Source organism: Corvus brachyrhynchos, unplaced genomic scaffold, assembly GCF_000691975.1.
Source record: "Corvus brachyrhynchos isolate BGI_N302 unplaced genomic scaffold, ASM69197v1 scaffold26, whole genome shotgun sequence".
Taxonomy (NCBI): domain Eukaryota; kingdom Metazoa; phylum Chordata; class Aves; order Passeriformes; family Corvidae; genus Corvus; species Corvus brachyrhynchos.
Window position 1 is genome coordinate 4,033,487 of NW_008239324.1, and position 20,649 is coordinate 4,054,135.

General features: G+C 58.3%; 1 protein-coding gene across 4 annotated transcripts; it reads right to left on the reverse strand.

The window, feature by feature from the left end:
• Nucleotides 1-2,638: 2,638 nt before the first annotated feature.
• On the reverse strand, nt 2,639-19,706 carry NDRG4 (NDRG family member 4). 4 transcript variants are annotated; one of them, XM_017741042.1, is made up of 17 exons: nt 19,608-19,706; nt 17,786-17,877; nt 17,329-17,373; nt 11,192-11,297; nt 9,854-9,974; nt 9,522-9,584; nt 9,263-9,323; nt 8,866-8,952; nt 8,713-8,769; nt 8,265-8,368; nt 7,686-7,742; nt 7,538-7,589; nt 6,785-6,832; nt 6,509-6,544; nt 6,258-6,309; nt 5,601-5,639; nt 2,639-4,989 (listed from the first exon to the last, which is right to left on the reverse strand). In XM_017741042.1, the coding sequence occupies exons 2-17, from the start codon at nt 17,858-17,860 to the stop codon at nt 4,835-4,837; spliced, it is 1,158 nt and encodes a 385-aa protein (XP_017596531.1). In that variant the 5' UTR covers nt 17,861-17,877; nt 19,608-19,706; the 3' UTR covers nt 2,639-4,834. The 4 variants fall into 4 exon arrangements, with proteins under 4 accessions (XP_017596531.1, XP_008636930.1, XP_008636928.1 ...); XM_008638708.2 differs by lacking the exon at nt 5,601-5,639 and having other exon boundaries at nt 19,608-19,703; XM_008638706.2 differs by lacking the exons at nt 17,329-17,373; nt 17,786-17,877; nt 19,608-19,706 and adding an exon at nt 13,427-13,604.
• Nucleotides 19,707-20,649: the final 943 nt, after the last annotated feature.

Genomic DNA, 20,649 nt, shown 5'->3' on the forward strand with positions numbered 1-20,649 from the left:
CCAGCCCCGCGTACTTGAGCGCAGCCATGGGCTCGGCGCGGCCCCGCTCCGCCGGCGCGCCCCGCTTCCGCCCGGCCCCGCGGCACCATGGGAGTTGTAGTTCCCGCGGCACCGCCCCGTGCGGCGGGGCGACTCCGGTCACCGAGGGGATGGACACCACAAGGGGACCCGGCTGAGCTCGGCACGGGTATCACAGGGGTTTAGGCCGCTCTGCTCAGTCCTAGTGAGGCATATCTGGAGTGCTCTGTCCAGTTCTGGGGTCTTCAGTACGAGGGAGACAAGTGAGAGGGGATCTCATTAGTGCATACGAGCATCTCATAGGCGGGTGCCAAGAGGACGGTGCTGGACACTTGGTGGTGGTGCCCAGCAGCAGGACTAAGAGCAATGGCCGTAAAAACACAAGTTCCACCTCAACATGAGGAAGAACTTCTTTACATGGAGGGTGGCAGAGCACTGGAACAGCTGCCCAGGAGGCTCATAGATTCTCGCTCTCTGGAGACATTCAAAGCCCACCTGGACACGTTCCTGTGCCACCTGCTCCAGGTGGTTCTGCCCTGGTAGGGGGATTGGACTGGATGATCTCCAAAGGTCCCTTCCCATCTGAGCAATTCTGTGATTCTGGGGCCATTAAGTGCTTCCAGCTCTCTATTTTCAGAGACAGGCGTGAATACAGCGAGGCTCCAGGAAGCAACGGGAAATTGCCTGTTCTTTAACCTTTTTGCCCTTTGCTGTCACCACCTCAATTCGGGGATGAGACTCGTCCTCATTAGTCAGGGATCCTTGTTGAGGAAGGCCTGGCTGGAGAGAAGTACCTGGCTGTGCTAACACCTACGTGGGAGGTTCCAGGTTGCTTCACCTGCTCGGAGGCACAAACACAGTCACCTTTGCCAAGCCTGGCTCACCTGGTGACACAACACAGTCACCTGCAAAGGCTAAAGCAGTCGGTGAGTTGGCAGTAATCTGCAGTAACTCTGTCCTGGCAGCTGAAGCCCTCTCCCCTGTGCAGCTGTGACAGATGCAGAGGGAATGGCTGTCACCATTGCTCAGCTGCTTCTGATTCCCGTACCCGTGTGTTGTCCTATTCCTATCTGTTTACATAACCAAACCCAACAGTCAGCGTTTGTAACAGCTTTGCTGTCCTTTGGCGGGTGTTTGAGACGAAAACCAAGAAAAAGGCAGCGCTGGGGAGAGGCTGTGAGCGCCGCAGACCGCACCAGGTGGCAGTGCAGCCTCACAGATGCAGCGCAGGCTCTGACCCCTTAAGCCGAATTTTCATGCTCTATTTAAGACACTGACCTACATGGCTCCCTTACTCCCCGCTAATGGCATCCATATCTGGCCAGAAAAAGCAGCCTGAATTTTTTTACTGCTCCCGTTGCTTTGCAGGTTTCCCCCTAGGGATTACACGTACTAAATAATCTCCTCCTGCTAGAAATAAAAACTCATGCATCATCATCAACAGCCTGTTCTCATGCGAGTATTACTGGCAGTATTAAAAAAAGCTGTGACCATACTTTCTTGGGTAAACATATGAGAAGGGAAACTTCAGTGACAAAATTGCTTCTCATCCAAGAAAAGGTAACTGAGTGGTGAGATGGGCCAGGTCCCAAGAAAATAGATTATTTAGGCTAATATCTGAAGTACAGAGTTTTAATCTAGAAGTAGTACTGTAGAGATATGTAGTTGTTAGTTGTCTTCCTGTTGCACTCTGTCAGTACTCAGCATCCAGCACTCCCTTAATTGCATTCAGTGGGAATGTGGAAATCGTTCGCTTGACATCCTATCCCAGCCATCTGTACAGCATAAAGCATGCATTATGCCCTGGACGGATACAGCATTACTGCATTTCAGTGACAAGGGTGCATTTCAGTGGTAAGGGTGTGTGCAGTGTACTCCATCCCCCAGATGAGGCTCACCCTGACCAGCAGAACCAATCCAGCCAAGAAAGGCTCCTGGGCTGCCTGCCCACGCCTTGGCTCAGACTTGGCCATGTGCATTCCCTCCCCACGTGTCCAAGCTTTCTCTGCCCACCCCAGGCAACCATGAGTGTGGACTACACAGCCACACTGTCTCCATGCTTTGGCTCTGGGACCGTCTTCAGGGACTGGGACCAGTCTGGATCGACCCAGCACAAGGCAGACACTGACACACTTGAGCAGGGACAAGGACTAGGATGTAGGGACAGGATCCTTTCCAGGAAGAACTTCATGCACTTGGAAAGGGCTATGGCCTAGGACACTCAGACCTTGATGGGGAGACAAACAGGGGTCCTGGCAGTGGACAGGGATGCTGGATCTCCCAAGCACCCTGCTTATTCCCAGAGCTGTGCAGCCACAGATCTTTTCTTCCCCAGTGGACATCTCTTGGATCCAACCTCATTGGGCTACAACTGGCAGCTTTCCAGGCTCCATCCACTCCTGACATATAGGGCAGCCTGCCTATGGCTACCCCAAAGCCAAAGCACCCCACAGCTTTTCCTCATGTGCACCCTGGGGTCCTGCGCTCTCTTCCATAGGCAACACTAGTGGGGTTGGTGGCCAAGGTGTGTCCCCCTTGTCCTCTGTGCCTGCCAGCTCTCTGCAGGCAGGCCCCAGGTAGGCTCAGGCCCATTTCCCTGCAGCACGTTGTAAAGAGCACAGCAGGTTCTTAACATCTTTATTAGTTTGTTGGTTTATTTCCAACACAGTAACTCCTCTCTACAGCAACAGGTTAGTTAAATCCGGTTTACATATTGCTGTCTCATGAGTGCTGCGGCCTCGATGCCGCTGTGACAAAACCAGGCTGCACTCAGACAGGAAAATGTGTTAAATTCCGCTGTGACTGGGAAAAAAAGGAAAACCAACAAAAATCAAAAGAACAAACCACCAGGGAAAACCAACCAACCAACCAACAAAACTAAGGTGAGGAACTGAAGGCGAGCACGGCCACACCACCTCCAGGGAAACCACACAGCACTGCTTGGACAAGAACGCAAGGAGAAGTGAACCCAAAAAGGTCAGGGACTGGGCAAACCCTTATATATATATTATGTATAGGTATTTATATATATATATCATCTGGAAGGACACGCTGAGAAAACAAGAGATCGCAGCGGTATCTACCGTAAAAAGGAGCTACATAGCTTTCAGAGTCACACCAAGAAGGAAGCACACAGCAGAACAAAGTGGGGGACAAAGGGGGACACTGGTGTTTTGGGGTGGCCTTTTACTATGGGAAGGGTCAGGTGGGGCATGGGTCTCAGGGCCAAAAGCCCTCATACACCCGCTGGGAGCCCCGGGACCTCTGTGCCCTTCACTGGGGAGCAGGGATGGGGTCTGGGGGGTAGAATGCTTTTGTGGGGCTGGGTGGGACCTGCTTCCAGCGGGCTGGTTCTGCTCGCCCAGATGGTGACACCTGGTGGGTTCCCTGCTCAGGTCCCCCATGGACCACCTACAGAGACCTGAGCACCCATCACCAGAGCCAGGGCCATCCTTACTGTGCCTCACAGTGGGCACAGGAGAGGCTGGGCACTGCTGCTCTGGCAGCAGAGGCTGTGTGGCCATCATTGGGGTTATGTGATGACAGGGTTCTCCATGCCGAGTGTGAGAGGCAAGAGCCACCTGGAGTTGGTGGCCAGATGGGGCCCCACGGCCCGGGGGGAGCCAAGCCCTTGAGAGACGCCCCACTCAGTGCACAGGCAAAATGCTGGAGGTGGGGGGTGTGGTTTTGGGAGCCATGGGGGGTCTGCCCAGCTGTGTGGGCAAAGCCAGACCATGAGTGCTCCCCACAGCCCAGGGGTCACCCCACACTGCCAGCACCTTGCAGTGAGGCACCCTGCGGGGCAGAGGGTGCTGAGGGCTCCCGAACACGGTGGGAGGAGTGTCTCGTCTTATTGCTAATGGCTCCACGGTGATGACACCCACCGGTTGTGGCAAAACTTGAGGTGGGATTTGCTGTGTGACATCCCCAAAAACAGTGGCCTCTGGACCCTGGAGGGCTCAGCCCAAGAGCTGGGAGTGGAACTGACAGTGTGGCAGGGGCCAAGCCAGCCAACTCCCCCCTCCCCAGTGCATTTTTGGTGGCAGGCGGTAATTGTCCTTCTTGCAACAAGGGACAAAGGAAGTGCCACCACAGGCGAGGGCATGGGCAGAGGCAGGGGGACACTCCTGCCACCCTCCTGCCCTGACAGCTTCTGGAGTAGGGCTGACCACTCTTCACTTGCCCCAGGGCAGCCCTCAGGGTACATGACCAGGGCGAAGGGACAGTTTGGGATGTGATTTCTCACGAGGCTCAGTCAGCTCTGGGGTAGCAGGTCCTGGGTGTGCTGGGGGATCCCATGCTAGCTCTCCCTAGAGAGGCCATCAGGCAGAAATGAAAACTGAATCCCTAGGAACAGACCAGTGACATCCCAGTAAGTGCTGCTCCCTGTTCCTGTCTTCCTTTTGACTTTGTCAGCCACCAGTTGAACTTGGGAGACCAACCTACCTCCTGTGTCCTCTCCACGTGCTGTCCCATCCCTTCATCTCGTCCCATCCCAACATCCTGTCCCCGTCTCATCACCCTGATCCTGCTACCCCATCCTGGCGCTGTCCCCCTGCCACCCACCCTCCCCAGCCAGGGCCAAGCCGATGCTAGGGAGGGCGAGGACCAATGCAGAACCATGTGTGACTGCTGGATAAAGCCCCTCTCCTTCTCCTGTACCAGACAAGGGGATGAGGCCAATGGCAAAGAAGACAAATTGACCCCAAAGAAGCGAGGGCCCTGCTGGAGGATGTCCACGGGGCGGGTGGGTGCTGGCGGGATGCTGACGGATGGGAGATGGCTCTGAAGGAGACGTCGGCGGCGGGCGTGGACCTCAGCACGATACCTCCATAGTGTGGTTGATCTGCCCCATGGCCTCGGTGCTCTCCGAGTGGGTGCAGGCACGTGGGCGGGTGCCATCCACAGAGCTGGCGCTGGTGAGGGAGGCCGTGCGGGAGCGTGCCAGGCGGGTCATGCTGGCAGATGGCACTGCACGGGCACAGAGAGACAGCCAGGGTGCTCAGATCCCTCTGAAATCCTGAGGGACCTGAACCAACATTGCCACCAGCCCTGCTCCCCGATGCAACTGAGCCTGAGCACAAGCTTGCAGCAAGCAGTGCTGTGACAACATGAGCAGCTCCAGGCTGGTAAGGGACAGCAGGGCAGGGGTGCTCTGTGGCAGGCTGCACACCGGGCTCACTCCTGGGCATGCAACCTCTGGGCATTAGGCAGTGGGGACCCCTAACTACCACACTCCAGGAAAGGAGTGAGCTGGGATCGGAGCTCCCCTGGCTGCCCAGGGTGTGCAGGGAAGGTGACGCCCTCCCCCAGACAGAATGGCCAGTGGTCACAGGAGGGCACAGTGGGCACATTGCCAAGGCTGTGCCTGCATGGAGAGGGAATTGTCTGAATGCCATTGCTCAGCCCCCAGCCCTGGCTCAGGGTGCCATCTCAGGCAAAGCAGAGCGAGGCAGTGGGCATCCGGCTGGGAAGGGCTGGTCCTGCACCCAGGCTGCTCCCGAAGGCACCCAGGCAGCTCGAGGGCACAGGCCAGGCAGGCACCATGCAGCAGCAGGCAGGGGCCGAGCACTGAGCGGTACCTGTGCTTCCACTCAGCCTCCGATCCTTCAGGTGGGTGACTGGCAGGGGCAGGAGAAGGGCAGGGAGGGCAGAGAGAGAGTGTCAGCCCTGCTGGCCGCTCCGCTGGGCCAGGAGCCCCTGCCCAGCCCACGTGTGCCTGCACACAGAGCTGTCCCTGCGCACACAGACTGCACACACACACACAGAGACACAGACACGTGCAACAGACCTGCAAACACACACCACGTGCACGTGGACTTCTGCATGCATGCACACACAGGTATAAACACACACACACACGGTTGGTCATAAACTGTGCACACACACATGCACACAGACTTCTGCACGTGGGCTCTGCTTGTCTTTGTTGCACACACACAGCCCCTGCTCATGCATGCCCACACACGCACACACACGTGCACACCTTCACAGGGAGCCTGGCACACACATATGTACACACAGAGCCCTTGTACACACGTGTGGGTGCACACAGAGCCTGTACATCCCACGCCCCTGCGGACACTCGGACAGACACCTTCCACAGCTGCACACACAGTGCCACATACGCACGTGCAGCTCTCCATGAGGACAGACACGCAGAGGTGCCAGGCTCCTCTCCTGCAGCAGATCAGCACACACTAACCCCCACCAGCCCCACGCCCAGCCCCGGCACTCACTGTAGCCCATGCCTTGCAGGAAGTACTTGAAGGCTTCGGTCAGCTTGCCTGGCTGTAGGGAGAGAGCAGGCTGAGCTGAGCTGAGGCAGCACCGAGGCCGAGATCCCCGCTCAGCCCTGAGCTGCTTCTGGCAGCCCCAGCGTGAGACCCCTATGCTCTCATCAGCCCATGCCCACCCAGCCAAGGACAGCACCAATGCATGCCTTAGGGCCCAGTTTCCCCAGTTAACTGGGGAAATTGTGAGGGCTCACCTGTGTGACCTGGGGCAGCCCACCGGAGTCAGCCATCTGCAAAGAGAAGGTCCTGCTTAGTTTGGGAGGGTGCCTGTACTGTCCACCATCCCCCAGTACCCGCTGGCAGGATGCCACTGCTGGGGTCCCTCTGCTCTCCCCATACACCCCCAGCTCCAAGGGCCATGATAGACCTGGAATGGGGAGATGGGGACACCCTGCAGCCCTGGGGCAGAAGGCAATGGGGCACTTCATAGGCAGCAGGGACCTCCCGGCTGCCCCTTGCCACCAGCCTACCTTCAGGAATGTGGTGTTGGTGGGATCCAGCTTGGAGTTACACTCCACCTGTAGGCAGGAGAGATGATATTAGCACCCTAGGAAGCCAGGAGCCAAGCAGAAGTTGTCCACATATACCACCACTGGCCCACAGCATTCCAGCTGGCAAATCCCTCCTCAGCCAGGAGGAGACAGGGCACTAGGTGAGCCCTGAGCCTGCAGGACCACCATCCCCTGCCATGGGACAGAGGGGACTTTCCTCCTATCAGTCTGGGCAAGGATAGGGACTGGAATGGGAGGTGAGGAGACTGGTGAGGCATTCTGTGTCACACCCATGTGTACATGCACACAAATGTGCCCACGTGCACAGGCACGTGGCAGAGGAGAGTTGTGTGCATGCAGTTACACATTGTCTACAAATGCAGCCACCTGCACCGTACCTGTGGCTGATGTGCAAGGGTGGACAATGCTGTGGGTGTGTGCCAGAGGCTGTGTGGGTGCACGTGGCCCAGCAGGGAGTGTGCCCATGTGCCGACACATCCGAGCATGCACAGTGTGAGCACATCTGGGTGTATGAAGAAGGGGAAGTTTTCCAGGTGTGGCAACCCCACACAGCTGCATGTGCGCAGGTGCCCACACGAGCAGGTGGGTTTGCACACAAGCACGCTCCCACTCCCGGGCGCTGCCATGCGTCTGAGCAGGCAGGGAACATGTGCGTGCCCGTGCGTGGGCATCGCCCGCCTGCCACCCCGCAGGCGCTGCCCCGTCACTCACCACCCCCTCCTCAGCAGGCGCGTTGTCTCCGACCACCAGCATCACGGGGCAGCTGGAAGTGAGAGGATAGAGGGCCCTGGTCAGGGTTTGGCCTGGGCAAATTCCACTGCCCCGGGACCCCTCTATGACTTGCTGGCACGGCTCTTACCGCAGCGTCTTGGCATTGGGCACAGTCCCAGGCCGGTTGATGTCCAGGTCCCTGCGGCTGACGGAGGAGAAAGAAGGCCAGTGTGAGCCCATGGGCAGATGCCACCACCGATGCCATAGCACAAGAATCAGGCCACTTCCAGCCTCAAGAAGCAGCACTCAGCCCCGCTGTCCCGGCACCTTGTGCATGGAGGATGCCATGCCCACCTCTGCCATGGGATGCAGCACCCATCAGAGTGCCAGGGCTCCCAACACCCTGCATGCATGAGACAGCATCTCTGCCCCCTTTCCCAGGCCTGTGCCAGCACCTAGTGCAGGAGAAGACATGGCAATGTGTAGCCACGGTGGTGGGCTCTGGGACATGGCAAGGCTCTGGCACAGGTACCACCACTCCCTCATGCCCAGGCAGCAGCGGCAGACAACTTTGCACTGCTGCCTGCATGCACTGGAGGGTGATGACAGCACCCAGCAGGGGTCTGGGTTCCCATGGTGACCTCAGAGCCACCCACCAGCACTGCAGCCCCTCACCCTGGCACAGACAGGGACACAGCCCAGCAGCAGGGCTGCCTGGAGCACTCACCTGTTGTACATGTTGAGGAACAGCTGGAGGTTGAACTGGTTCACCACACTGCCGATCTGCTGCCGGTAACTCTGCACCAGCTCCGTGTTGTTCATCAGCTCTTCCTGTGCCAGCAGGGCATGGAGATCAGGGCAGGTGCTGGGGGGACACTCTACTCCCCCAGTCTTGCCCATGCCATGCCAGCCAGCAGCGATAAGGAGGAGGATGCTGGGCAATGCAGCTGAGCACAGTGCTGCTGCAGGCAGCACACCCAGGCAGGACAGGGGCACGAGTCACACACTCATCAAGGTTAAGCCTCAGACCAGGCAGGGCTTGACTAACCCCAACCCTGCGCATGGGAAGGGTCCAGTGGCACTGTGGTACCTGGCAGGGCACAGCCCAGGTGACCCAGCTGGATGCTGGGCTGGGGAGCTGGTGGCAGGGGCCTGGCAGGATGCACAGCCCTTACCTGGCTGAACAGGTGGGACAGGACAATGTCCGGCAGCGTGCTGGTGAGGCCAGAGAGCTGTAGAGGGAGCACAGGGAGTTATGGCACTGCCGTGGCTGCCTCCTGCTCCAGGAAGCCGCCAGGACCGGGAGGAGGGGTTGGGGCCCTGCCCACCTTGGCAGCTGCCCAGTCAATCCAGCCTTTGCCATTGGGGTCGATGTTCATAAGGACCAGCCCTTCGACCAGGTCAGGGAAGATGAGCTGCAGTGAGCAAGAGGGGAGAGGCTCAGAGGGGAGGGAAGATGTGCCCTGGGCAGCCCCCCACAAGAGCCACTGCACAGGATTGCATGGAGCTGATGTGACCCTGTCCTGGGAGCAACAGGAGACCTGTGGCGAGACTGCCCAGCCACCGTGGCCATGGCACTGCCATCCTGGGTCCCCCAACCCTCCAGGAGCCTTTGCAGCAGCAGAGACTGCCTGGAGGTATCAGCTCCTGCTCTTCCCCATGCCCTGGGCTGACAGCAGGTACATGCAACAACTCAGGGCCAGCCCATCCCAGCCTCAGGCTCACCGCAAACTTGGCCAGCACGTAGGCTCCTGCCCCAACACCAATCCCAATCACGTACTTGAACCTGGAAATACAGAGAGGTCCATATGAGGGGACAGTGGGCTCCAACACATCTTCCCTAGGACACCCCTGCACCCACAGCAAGAAGCCTCACAGGATGCCAGTTTACAGGGACAACTCCCCCAGCCCCAAACCCTTGCCTTCTGCCCATCTGCCTGCCCAGGACCCTCAGCCAGCAGCCGTGGAAGAGAGGCTGACTCACCCGAAATGCTGCACCACGCTGGGTAACATAGCAGCCAGCTGGTCCATGGATGGGTACTGGTACCTGTGGCACAGGGAGGCATAGGATGGTGGTTATCGAACTGTTCAGAGCAGGGTGTCTGGGACAGGGCAGCTGGGCTGCCTGAAATGGGCAAGGAAATGCCACCCACCTGCAAATCACCCTACTGCCTGCCCTGGGCCACTCGCCTGCCACAGGCTTTGGCACAGTTTGGAAAGACCCACAGGCAGGGCACAGCTGCCAGGCAGCAACAACCCAAGGGGCAGGGGGTGACATCCCAGCAGGCACAGTGAGCCCCTGAAGCTGGCACCTACCCCTGAGGGAACTGTGAGGCTCCTGCCTGCTGGCCCGGCGCGTCCACGTGGCACACCACAAAGTGCTTTGTGATCTCCTGCATGTCCTCGTAGTTGAAGAAGGTGTTGAAACAAAGCTTGTCTGTCAAAGGGCAGGGGGGTATCAGAGACCAAACACGCTGGCACCAGGGCCTGGTGGGCCAGGGGAGCATGGACAGAAGCTGCCCACCCTCCCACTGCCCTTCAACCAGGAGGTGACATGCCACCAAAGCCATCACATCCCCTTCCCTCCGGGCTCCTTGTCCTTACAGCAGGGACTGCAGCTACTGTTAGCAAGGGCTGCATCCCTCCAGGTGTCAGGAGGCATGGGGATGGACAGACACAGCCAGGAGAATGAGGAGTTTGGGGTGACCTCATTGGTGAGCCTCAGAAGGATGGGACTGGGGAACGCAAAGCCCAGGACTGCAAGACCACCCAGTGGGCAGCAGGATTAGCAGCCTGGGGTATTAGCCCTGTCCAAAATCCCCAGAAAGGGCTCAAGCAAACATAAAATTTGAGGAGCAGCTGCAAATCTCCCTGCTTGGAAAGAGTCGAAAAAACATCCCCAGCGCTGCCATGGACAAGACCCCCCCATTGCAGTGGGATACAGACACTGCCTGGGCTTGGACAGGTCCTGTCCCATGGCATCAGTGCTGGGACATCCCTCCCAAAATGTGGGGGTGAGGCAGTTGTAAGGCCCTTTGCAGCCAGCATGACGTGTGCCTGAGCAGCCAGAGCTGCTGCAATGGTGACACAGCTCAGTAGTGTGTCAGTGACTCAGCCTCAGCCGCCAGCGGAGGGGGAAATGCTTCTCCCCACTCACAGGGAATTGGGCATCCTGGCTCAGCTGGAGGGCACAGCCTGGGACAGGGCTCTGGGGTGCAGGTCCAGGGCTGCAGGCTGACAGAAAGTGCAGCATCTCCACACCACAGCCCCAGCTCGGGGTCCCTCCTTCCCTGCTATTCCCAGTCTTTTGTCCCCCACTATGCCCTGCTGCCAGCTGGGTCCATGCTCTGCATACCAACAGGCTGGTGGCGGCAGTGAGGACCAGCCCAGCATCCCCCACGTCCCATCCCTGCCTGGTGTGGGCAGGCAGGCAGCCAGCACTGGGGTGGCCAAGCACTCCTGGCTGTGCCTGGCCTGGGCTTTGTGTCCAGCTGAGCATCCGAACTCCCCTGGTGCTTTCAGCTGCCGGGGGGGACCCAGTGCAGCCACGGGCAGAGGCAAAGGAGGTGAGCCAGGGGCAATGTCCTGGCACCCCATGGAGCCTCAGGCTCACCCCTGCCTGCCCTGCACCCCCAGCCCAGGAGCAGCACTCACGGTTGAGGCCCACATCGTGGTACGTCAGGATGGCCGGGCGGTTCCCCTTGGGAGAGCCCCGGATGACCACATGCAGCAGCCCGTAGGGGGTCTCAATGTCATGTTCCTGGGGAAGAGGAGAGATGGGGTGATGCCCACCTGCCCTAAGACAGCCTTTCATCCTCTCCTGTGCTACCATCACACCCTTCACTGCTGCTTCCCCACATGGGTCCCGTGGGAAGACACAGGAAAGAGGAGCAGCTGTCCCAGGAAAAAAACCAGCTCTGGGCATCCCAGAGGGGGTAGAAAGCAGGACAAATCACATACAAATGCTCACAGCCTCCATCAGCTCAGGAAGGGAAGACTTTGGGTAGGACCATAGGACATAGGATTGGACGTGCGTATCACAGGATGGGATCACAGGATGGTATCAAGGGATGGATCCAAGAGGGTTTGAGAGAGGAGGATAATAGGATGGGACAGGTGGACCACAGGACAGGAGAGGAGATCTTCAAGGGCTTGAGACTGAGGAAATTTTGGCAACAGGGTAGGAGTTCACAGCATGGCCCAGCTGGGTGCAGATTCAATCTGGGACAAATGAGCAGAGGTCAGACCCTGGGCAGCACTACAGGAAATGCTGCAACCTGATCCCAAAATTACAGCTAAAGTAACTTTAAAACCCCTGGTCTGAAATGGCAGTGCCCCCATAGAGAGATGAAAACTACCACGTGCCTCAGTTTCCCTGTCTAGGAGGGCTCCAGCCTTGACATCCTGGCCCTTGTTCCCAGCCAGCATCAGGAACTGAGCCCAGGTGCAGCCCAAGGACAAAGGACCAGAGGTCCTCTCCAGATGCCCGTGCCTGCCAGCCAGTCCAGCAGCAGTGACCTCGAGGCTGGGATCTGGTGGGTGCAGGAGCATCATGTGCTGAGCAGGGCAGGGCAGGGGATGATGGCAGGGGATGATGGCAGGGTGCCCAAGCATCACGGTCCTCGCTGCTGGCACTGGCAGCCCCATGGATGGGCTGGTGGGAGGAGAGCAGGTACGTGGATGCTCACGCGGGTTACACGCCACCAAGGACTCTGAAGGACATGGGCCTCGGGTGGGAGGAAGCGCCTGGGGACAGGGTCTCCTCACTGCAGTGCCTCCCCTCACTGAGACCTGCTGCCCCTGGAGGAACATGGCACCCAAAGGCAGATCCAGGGCTCTGTGGAGACATCTCTTAGCTCCCAAGGGCACCCTGACCCCAGCCCTCATCCACAGCTGTCCCTCCACCCCCTGCAGTTGCACCAGGCAGAAGTCCATGAGCAGTGACATCCCTCTGCAACAACAGACTGGGAGACTGAGGCAGAGGAAGGGCCTGGCCCAAGGTCACAGAGCAGGAGGCATCTGTGTGGTCTGACCCTGAGCACAGGGCTGCCTCCTTGCCATCACCATGCCGATGGTACCCATCACAGCCCCAACAGCTCAGCTTTCAATCCTACCCCAAAATCACATGCCCAAGGTAGTGGATCGATCCTTAGCACTGCTCCCTCCTGCCCCCCGCCCCCTGCCAAGCCAAGCACATCCTGCCTGTGGTGCAGCCTCTGCAGCACTGCTGGGTACCACAGCCCTGCCCTTTGCCGCAGGGATGCTCACTGGGGGAAGAGGCTTGGGATGCAGGGGATGCACACAGCAAAGAGAGAGTGGCACAGAAAACCCACAGCCCCAGCGAGGAGCGGCATGGGGCTCCCAGCACCCATAGGTGCCTGACAGAGCCCATCCATGTCCAGGCTACCTGCTCACCGCTGCAGTGCTCCCACCTCACTCACCCCCTCTGCACCAGCCTGTTGCCATCGGGTGTTGCCATCACTGCAGAGGCCAGAAAGCAACCAAGGGGTTGCTTCAAAACAGCCAGAGACCCTTCTCCCTCTGTAGCCCAGGGGGTGGGCAAGGGGCAGTGTGCCCCCCATCAGCACACAACCCCAGCACGGGCCAGAGCTGCTGACCCTCAGCCTCGGCACAGCATCTCTGCCGGGCTCCGGGAGGACATGCTCAAGGACAATGCGTCCCCAAAACCTGCAGCACATCAGGGATGCGGCAGCAGGGCTGGGAGAAGGAAGGGCTCCCCAGTAGTGGGTCCTCCCTGCCCCAATGCCTGCCTGCCCCACGCCGAGCCCTGCTGGGTGCAAAGGCCCAGCTTGGGCAAGCAGGAGAGACACTGGGGCAGGAAAACACCTGGGAAGCGAAGGTAGCGAGCACGGCAACGGCAGTACCTACCCCATCCCAGCACTCCGGCATGGTGAGGAACTGGGCGGACGAGGATGCTCAGGCAGTGCGGGCCAAGCCGGAGGTCCCGGTGTGGGGCACGGTAACACAGCCGCCGGGGCGAAGCTGAGCTCTGCGCTGGCTCAGCCCCTCGCCTCGATTTATAGCGGAGCCCCAGCCCTGCGCTAAGCCCTCCCTCGCCCTTCCCCCTCGGCAGGTTTGGCCTCCATTGCAGGCGAGCGCCGCGATGGAGCCGGCACTCAGCCATTGGCTGCCGCGGGAATTATTCATGCTCCAATTGGCCCCAAATACCCTTGTTTATGAAGAAAAAACGCCTGGCACCGTGCGGTACCTTCTCCATCTTCCCTCTTTCGGCAGACAGAGACAGGCGGGGTGTCTGGACTGGTATCCCATGGAGCAGCCCCAGCACGGTCAGGACAGAGCCCACTGCACACACCGGGCTCCAGCCGCACACGGACACAGAGTCACGGCTGAGCCCGCAGCCGCCCAGGCCAAGGCCCTGCAGCGATGCCCGGGCAGCAGGCAGCACACACACAGCCACAGATGGACACGGGCACACACTGAAAAACAGGAGAAGAACACGGCAAGCGCGCTCTGCCACGTGCACGTCACCACATGTACATGCACAGGGACACGTACGGACACAGACACACAGGGGCCGGGCAAAACCCTGTCTGTGAGTGGAAAAACTGGGAAAATTAACACCATACCAACACCGAAGTACACGCACCCCACAAAAAGCTTGTGCATACCCCCTAGGGCCAGGCCCTGTGTGTGTGTGTCAGCACATGTTCCCGTACATGTATGTTGTGGTCATCTGCATACCAAGAGCACACCTGCTGCATGTGCTTGGCACAGATGCCACGGCCATCACTAATGCTCATGGATGCACAGCGAGCTGCACACCTGCAGAACCTTGTACACATGTGCACAGAGGGGCACAGACATGTCCACGGAGGGGCACACACATGTACACACGTAAACACTGCCCAGACACCTGTGTTGCCTCACCCAGCAGCACACTCATCCCACCATCATGCGGGATGATGGCACGCAGGAAATGTGCAGGATTTAGCCCTGACCTGGGCATTGCCAGTGGCAGGTAAATAAAGCAGGAGGAAAGACAATCCAGCAGCTCCAAGGGGTTGGATCATTCCCTGGACTGACACATGCTGTGTGCATACACACACACGTGAGAATTCCCATGTGCACATGTGTGCAGGCAGACCATTTCTTCCCTGATTCCAATGAGGCCTCGTGCCACCACAGCCCCAGAACCCCCCAGCAGTCTCTGGGTGCCCTCCCCCTGCACCCTGCCTCCCCCTGCCCAGCCCAGCACCACTGCCCAGCTCGGCATGACCGGCACAAAACTGGGCAATCATGGATGGAGAAGGAGTCTCACAGTCCCTTAAATGCCCTTCAGGAACCCACTGAAAGCCATGTCCCACAAACAAGTCAGGGCTGGACAGACAAAAGGTCTGGATGTGGAGAAAGGACAGATGGGCAGAGGGATGGCATTGATGCTGCCTCCACCAGAGAGGCTTCACTCTGCACTGCTTTGTCCTGCGGGGAGCTCAGACCCAGGCCTGGAAAGAGGCATCCCTGTGAATGAAGGACCATGTGTGATGGGGAAGCCCAGCTCCCCGGTGGTTCCTGGCACTCCAGGTGCCATTTTTGCTTTCCCCAGCCCTGCTGCCTGTAGAGCCAAAGATCGTGACAGCCACAGTCCCCAGGAAAAAACAAGAGATGCACAGGGACAAAAAAAAGACAGAAGGTAGATAAATAGAAGACAGAAGGGGTGGAAGAGCCAAGGTGAATGCAAAAGGGCTGCAAGGGAGATGGGAGGGCTGAGCAAGACTGACTCTGCTTGAATAGCATCGAATGGGATCACCACCACCTTGGCTACTAGCCCATTTGCCTGGCGGGTGGCCCAGACCTCCTGCAGGATGCAGGGAACCCAGGTCCCAGGGCACCTGCCCCCAGCTCTCCTGCACCTTGGCTTCTGTCCCAAGGGCTTTACTTTGGCTGGTGGCCCCCCCCACTGCCCCAGGCAGGCCTGAGCATCCCATCAATGACTGGCTCTAGGGAGCAGCAGGGGACAGTGAAGAGTTGAGCTGGGGGCTGGATTGAATTATCCCAAGGAGGTGAATCTAGAAAATGGGGTAAGATCTCCCCAAGGAATGGCAGGCAGCCTTTGCACTGCACCAACTTGCAAATGTCAGAGTGGGGAAAAGGAGGAGGTTGCCCTGGCATAGCCCAGGAAACTCATCCCATCCCTACCCTGAGGCTCTTGGAGGGGAGCCGGGACAATGCAGGGTCTGGCTGGCTTGGGAAAAGCTGCCTTGATCATTGCCCAGTTCCTTTTTTAGATCCCGAGGGGATGGAGGTGCATCCCTGTGGCATTTGCTGTCCAGAACTGCTCCACTTGGGCAGCACCAGGGACATGGGTCAGTGCCACCCTGGGCCAGCCCCTGCCACACGCAGCGATTGTCCTGGGAGGGTCATTGCTCTTTAACATCGCCTGCACGCCGACCAAGCCCTGCCCCAGCACAGCTGAGTGAGAGCCGTACTGGTGCCTCTGGTGCTACCGAGAGCTCTGGGCAGCCTTGCACTGCCACTTCCCTCCCCTCCTCACCTCCCTCTCCCTCCTCACTCTCACTGGTGACACCAGGAGGTTTGGTTTCCCCTCCAGTGGCCAACAGAAGCCCTGAGCAAGCAGAGCAAGGAGCAGCCCAGCCCTGCACACCCTGCTGCTGCCAGCCCCAGCACATCACCAGCTTTAGAGCTGCTGGGGAGAGCACCATTTCTTTTCCACCACTGCCATTTTTTAATTATTTCCTGGCTTTCAAGAGGGCCATCAGGTACCTCCCACTCTGTGAACCACAGCAGCCAGCACCAGCATCCTTGCTCCCTGACCAGCTGTACCTTCCCACCTGCATGGGTGACAGACACTGAGCAGGCCAGCCCCAAAATTCTGGGCACTGCTAAAACAGGGACCTGTGCTCCCCTGCCCTTATCTCAGGATGAATGAAATCCACATTTATTTTGTCCTTATAGGTACTGTTGTTTCAGTGCCATACCTGCAAGGGCTCAGCCATCAACACCCAAGCCCACTGTCCCCATGGTCCCACGGCTGGCAAAGTGGCAGCACACAGCCTGAAGTCAATCACTGGTGTCCCCTGGGAGGGGAACACTTTGGGAGAGGGACAGGCAGCAAGCTGGCAGCCCCACTACCCTCCCTCCCTACCACCCTGGTCCCCACAGAGTGAGCCTGGTGCAGGATGAGCCTGGGCAGAGGTGTGAGAGTGATGCAGACCAACATGGGAGCCAGCCACGAGCTGAGCTCCCATGAGTCCTGGAGCTGTATCATGGGGCTCCTCTGGAGAGCACAAATGGAGGTACAAGATGGGCAGGTGCCAGCCAAGGGAGCAGAGGGGCCCTACTCTCCAAGAGAGGTGGGTGGTATAGGGGGCAATGCCCCAGCCCTCCAAAAGAGAAAGAGGCTTTCAAACATCCTTATGTAAGCAGGGAGCTGGCATTGCCTGGGAAACCATTGCCATGGCAATGGTAGAGGGGCTGGAAAAGCAGCTCACCCTTCCTGAGAAGAAATTGCCTGTTTTAAAGGTTTTGTCCCCAGCCCATGGCCAAGTGCCCACCAGTAACATCCGAGCGCCAGCACAGAGATGCCTGGCAGCATCCCCCCATCCCCTCCTGACAAGGGCTATGATGGATGTGCAACCCCGTGCACAGACACTGACCAGGCACTGCATCCCCATGGAAGAGGGGACAGAACAGCCCTGAGTTCACTCAGGGCCCCACAGCCTTCCCCAGGCACAGGCTGCTGTTCCATGTGAAACCCAGGGGTGGGCAGCACCTCCCATGGCTGGTCCTACCTTCCAGTCTGTGTCCACAGTGGAGAGGAAGACATCCGAGTTCTCCTGGGATGAGAAGGAGCCATTAGGGACAGAGACACCGCTCACTTTTGCAGCGCCCTCCCACCCAGCCTGCAAAGCTCTCTGACACCACAGGCACCCCCTCCCCAGGGCTGCAGGGGACACAATGCCCACACGTGTGCACACATGTGCATGTGTTACCTGCGTGTGTACACACACAGGTGTGTGTTAGCACGATGTGCAACATCTGCACACACGCACATCATCCTGTGCTCAGCCATGCAGGCTCATCACCACACACACACACACACACTGAGGACCACAAATGTGCACCCAAAACCAGCACACACACAGAGTACCACATAAATACCCAATACCAGCACACAACCCCTCCCAAGCTCCTGCATCCTGGTGCCCCTCATGCAGGAGCCAGAGCCAGAGTGGTCACCAAACTCACCAGCTCAGCATCCTGTCCCCGCAGCAGCGGCTTCTCCTCGGTGAAGCGCAGCTCGTGTAGCCCTGCCATGGTCATCTCCTGCAGCAGCAGCCCTGCCCAGGGCAAGGGACATGTCAGGGCAGGCACTGCCTCGGGCCTCTTGCCCCAGCCCCACGGAGCCTCATGGGTCTCCCTCCCATAGGGATGGGACCTATGGCTTCATTCCACCCACTTACTATGGGGACTTGGTGCTTCAGCTTGCCCAGGGACTGCAGTGAGCCCCTCGTCTGGAAGCTGGAAGCAGGCACAGAGCAGACAGTGCCCAGATGAGCTCAGCTCCCCACTCCTACCCAGGTCCAGTTCTCCCAGTTAAGGACAAACCTGTCTCCAGGGCATGATCTTGGGCAAACTGAGGGACCAACCTCATCTGTCCATGCTGGTCACCTCAGGAAGCACCCAATCCAGAGCAAGAACATCCAAATTCTCATCCCAACTTTCAGCATCGGTTAAAGATAGAAAATCCAAATTTTTGGCCGGTTTTTGGTTGCAGATAGGTATGGATGGGACAGAGGGAGATCTCCCTGCACAGCCAGAATGAGGGGTGATGTTTCTCAGCCATGCTGGGAGGCAGAGGGATGTTCCAAGCAGAAAGAGAGCAGAGAGACAGCCTGACGTTTGTATGGCAATGATGGGAGAAATCCAAATGTGAAGCCTTTGCTCCCAAAGTCTTCTCCTTGCCTGTGAATCAGGTGCTCGCCAGTGAGTGTCTCAGCCCCAGGACTTGGAGGGACAGACTTCTCAATGGAGCTGCCACTCAGAAGCGGTGTGAGACGGGGTGCTGCTGACCCCAGCCAACACTGGCATCTCCAAAAACACCCCCAGGCACAAGCCCACTCAGAGAGCAAAAGAGAGCGAGGAGATCAGCAGCTGGCTGCACACAGAAGGTGAAAGACGTGGGGACACAGGGAACAATCCAGGCTCCCCCGTGTTTAAAGGGGATGGGTAACTGGCAAATCCCAGTGCCAGGGGATTATCTGTGCTCGAGCAGGATCCAGACCTCAGGCATTGCCTTTGCAGCCTCTGTTCTCACCCTTTCCACAGGGCCAAGTCTTCAGACAAGTTGTTGCTTCTCCAGATGGGCCAGCACTGATCCCACATCCCCTCAGCTGTATCCCCCCCCGTGCAATCTCCCTGGACAGAACAGGGATGGTTTGGGCTGTACAAGCAGCGCAGCACACACAGACCCGCTCCATCCATACAGCCTCGGCCGAGCCTGCTTTACACTTTGTCCACCTCCAAACCTAGATCAGCCCAGGCTGACGATGTGGAAAGGCCAAGAAATGCCACGAATATTGCAAGGCCACCAGGAATACAGGAGCTGGTCATAAACTCCCCTCCAAAGCCAGGTTTTTCTCCTCTGACCAGGTTTTCCATTCAAAACTCAAGCAGGCTGTGCCACCTGCCTGCTTTCTGCAGACATGGCACTTTATCTTGCTCCTTGGGAGCCATCCAACAATCCAGAACTGTTTGGAGGGAGAAACAACACTGCGAAGCCTCTCAAGATTCCAGGGCACCCAGCATCAGGAGTGTCCATGTCACCCCCTGCCCAGAGGGTCCCACCAGGCCAGGGGATGTCAAGAGGTGCTATCAGCCCCATGGAGAGGCACAAATGAGAGGCGTACTGCTCCAGGCTGGGCTGCTGCTGCTGGGGAAATGGCTCTGTGCACAGGGACAGCCCTGGCCTGCAGCCCACCAGCACAGCCAAGGCAGCACAGCCTGCAGAGCCACCAACCAAGCAACCCCACAACCCCAGGAGAAAAAACAGGAGAAAAATCAGCCTCACCGATAGCTGGGTCTGGAAGAGAGCAGGAGCGTCCCACGCTGAGCACACCAACCCACCGTGTGGCCACGGCCCCAGGGTGGCAGGGAACAGCACTTAGTGTATGGTGAATGCCTTTATTAATTACAGCCGGCAGCTAATATGGGAGGGAGGGTGGCTGAGCAATGAGGAAAGGCCCCATGACCTTGCTTGCATGGTGAGGGGAAAGCTGGCTCAGGAGGGAGGTGACAGAGCCCTGCACCAACCAGCATCCCCAGCATAGGGGTCCCCAGGACAGTCTCCTAAAGTGCTGCTGACTGTGGGAACAGAGGATGGGTCAGTAAGTCAGGGAGTGCCGTGGGTTCCACAGCCTGTGAGCAGGGTCACAGCTGTGCTGCCACCTTCCCTGGGTGCTCTGCTTCCCATGCCACCCCACAGGAACCCTCGTCCCTGCTCCTGGCAGTGCAGCTGTGGGGTTGTGGGGCTGTGGGCAGTCTCACCCAGCCCCACTGGCCCACTGTTGCTGTGGAGGGCTGGTGAGGAAGCCACAGCTCCACGTCTAGCCAAAACAACTTGACTCCCGCCTTATGCCAGAGTAATGTGCCCAGTAAGAAGCCCTTTTCTTTGCAGCTCACCCCAATGCTCCTCAACAAGCACCCATTCCCAGGGTACCACCCCAAACACACCCATCTCTGCTCCCATTCTGCCTTCCCAGTGTGGTGCCACAGTTTCCTAAGCACAGCCGGGACATGTTTCTTCCCTAATTCCCAATCAGTCCCAAACCCAGCAGGACATAAGTGCTCTGTCTGGGAATAGTGCTCTGCCCCACCAGGGTCCTGGCACTACATATATAGATGGGGACAGGAACAGGCACATTGGCTTACCTTCCCCAAGGATCTGCAGCCCACTGCTGGCTTACTGGAGGAGAACCAGCTTGTAGCAGCATTATTATTATTGTTGTTGCTGTTATTGTTGTTATTATATCATGATCACAACAAGGCTTGAGCTCCATTTCACACTTGGCAGTGTGTTTGGTCACAGGGCAGGGATCCCCCAGATGTTGTCT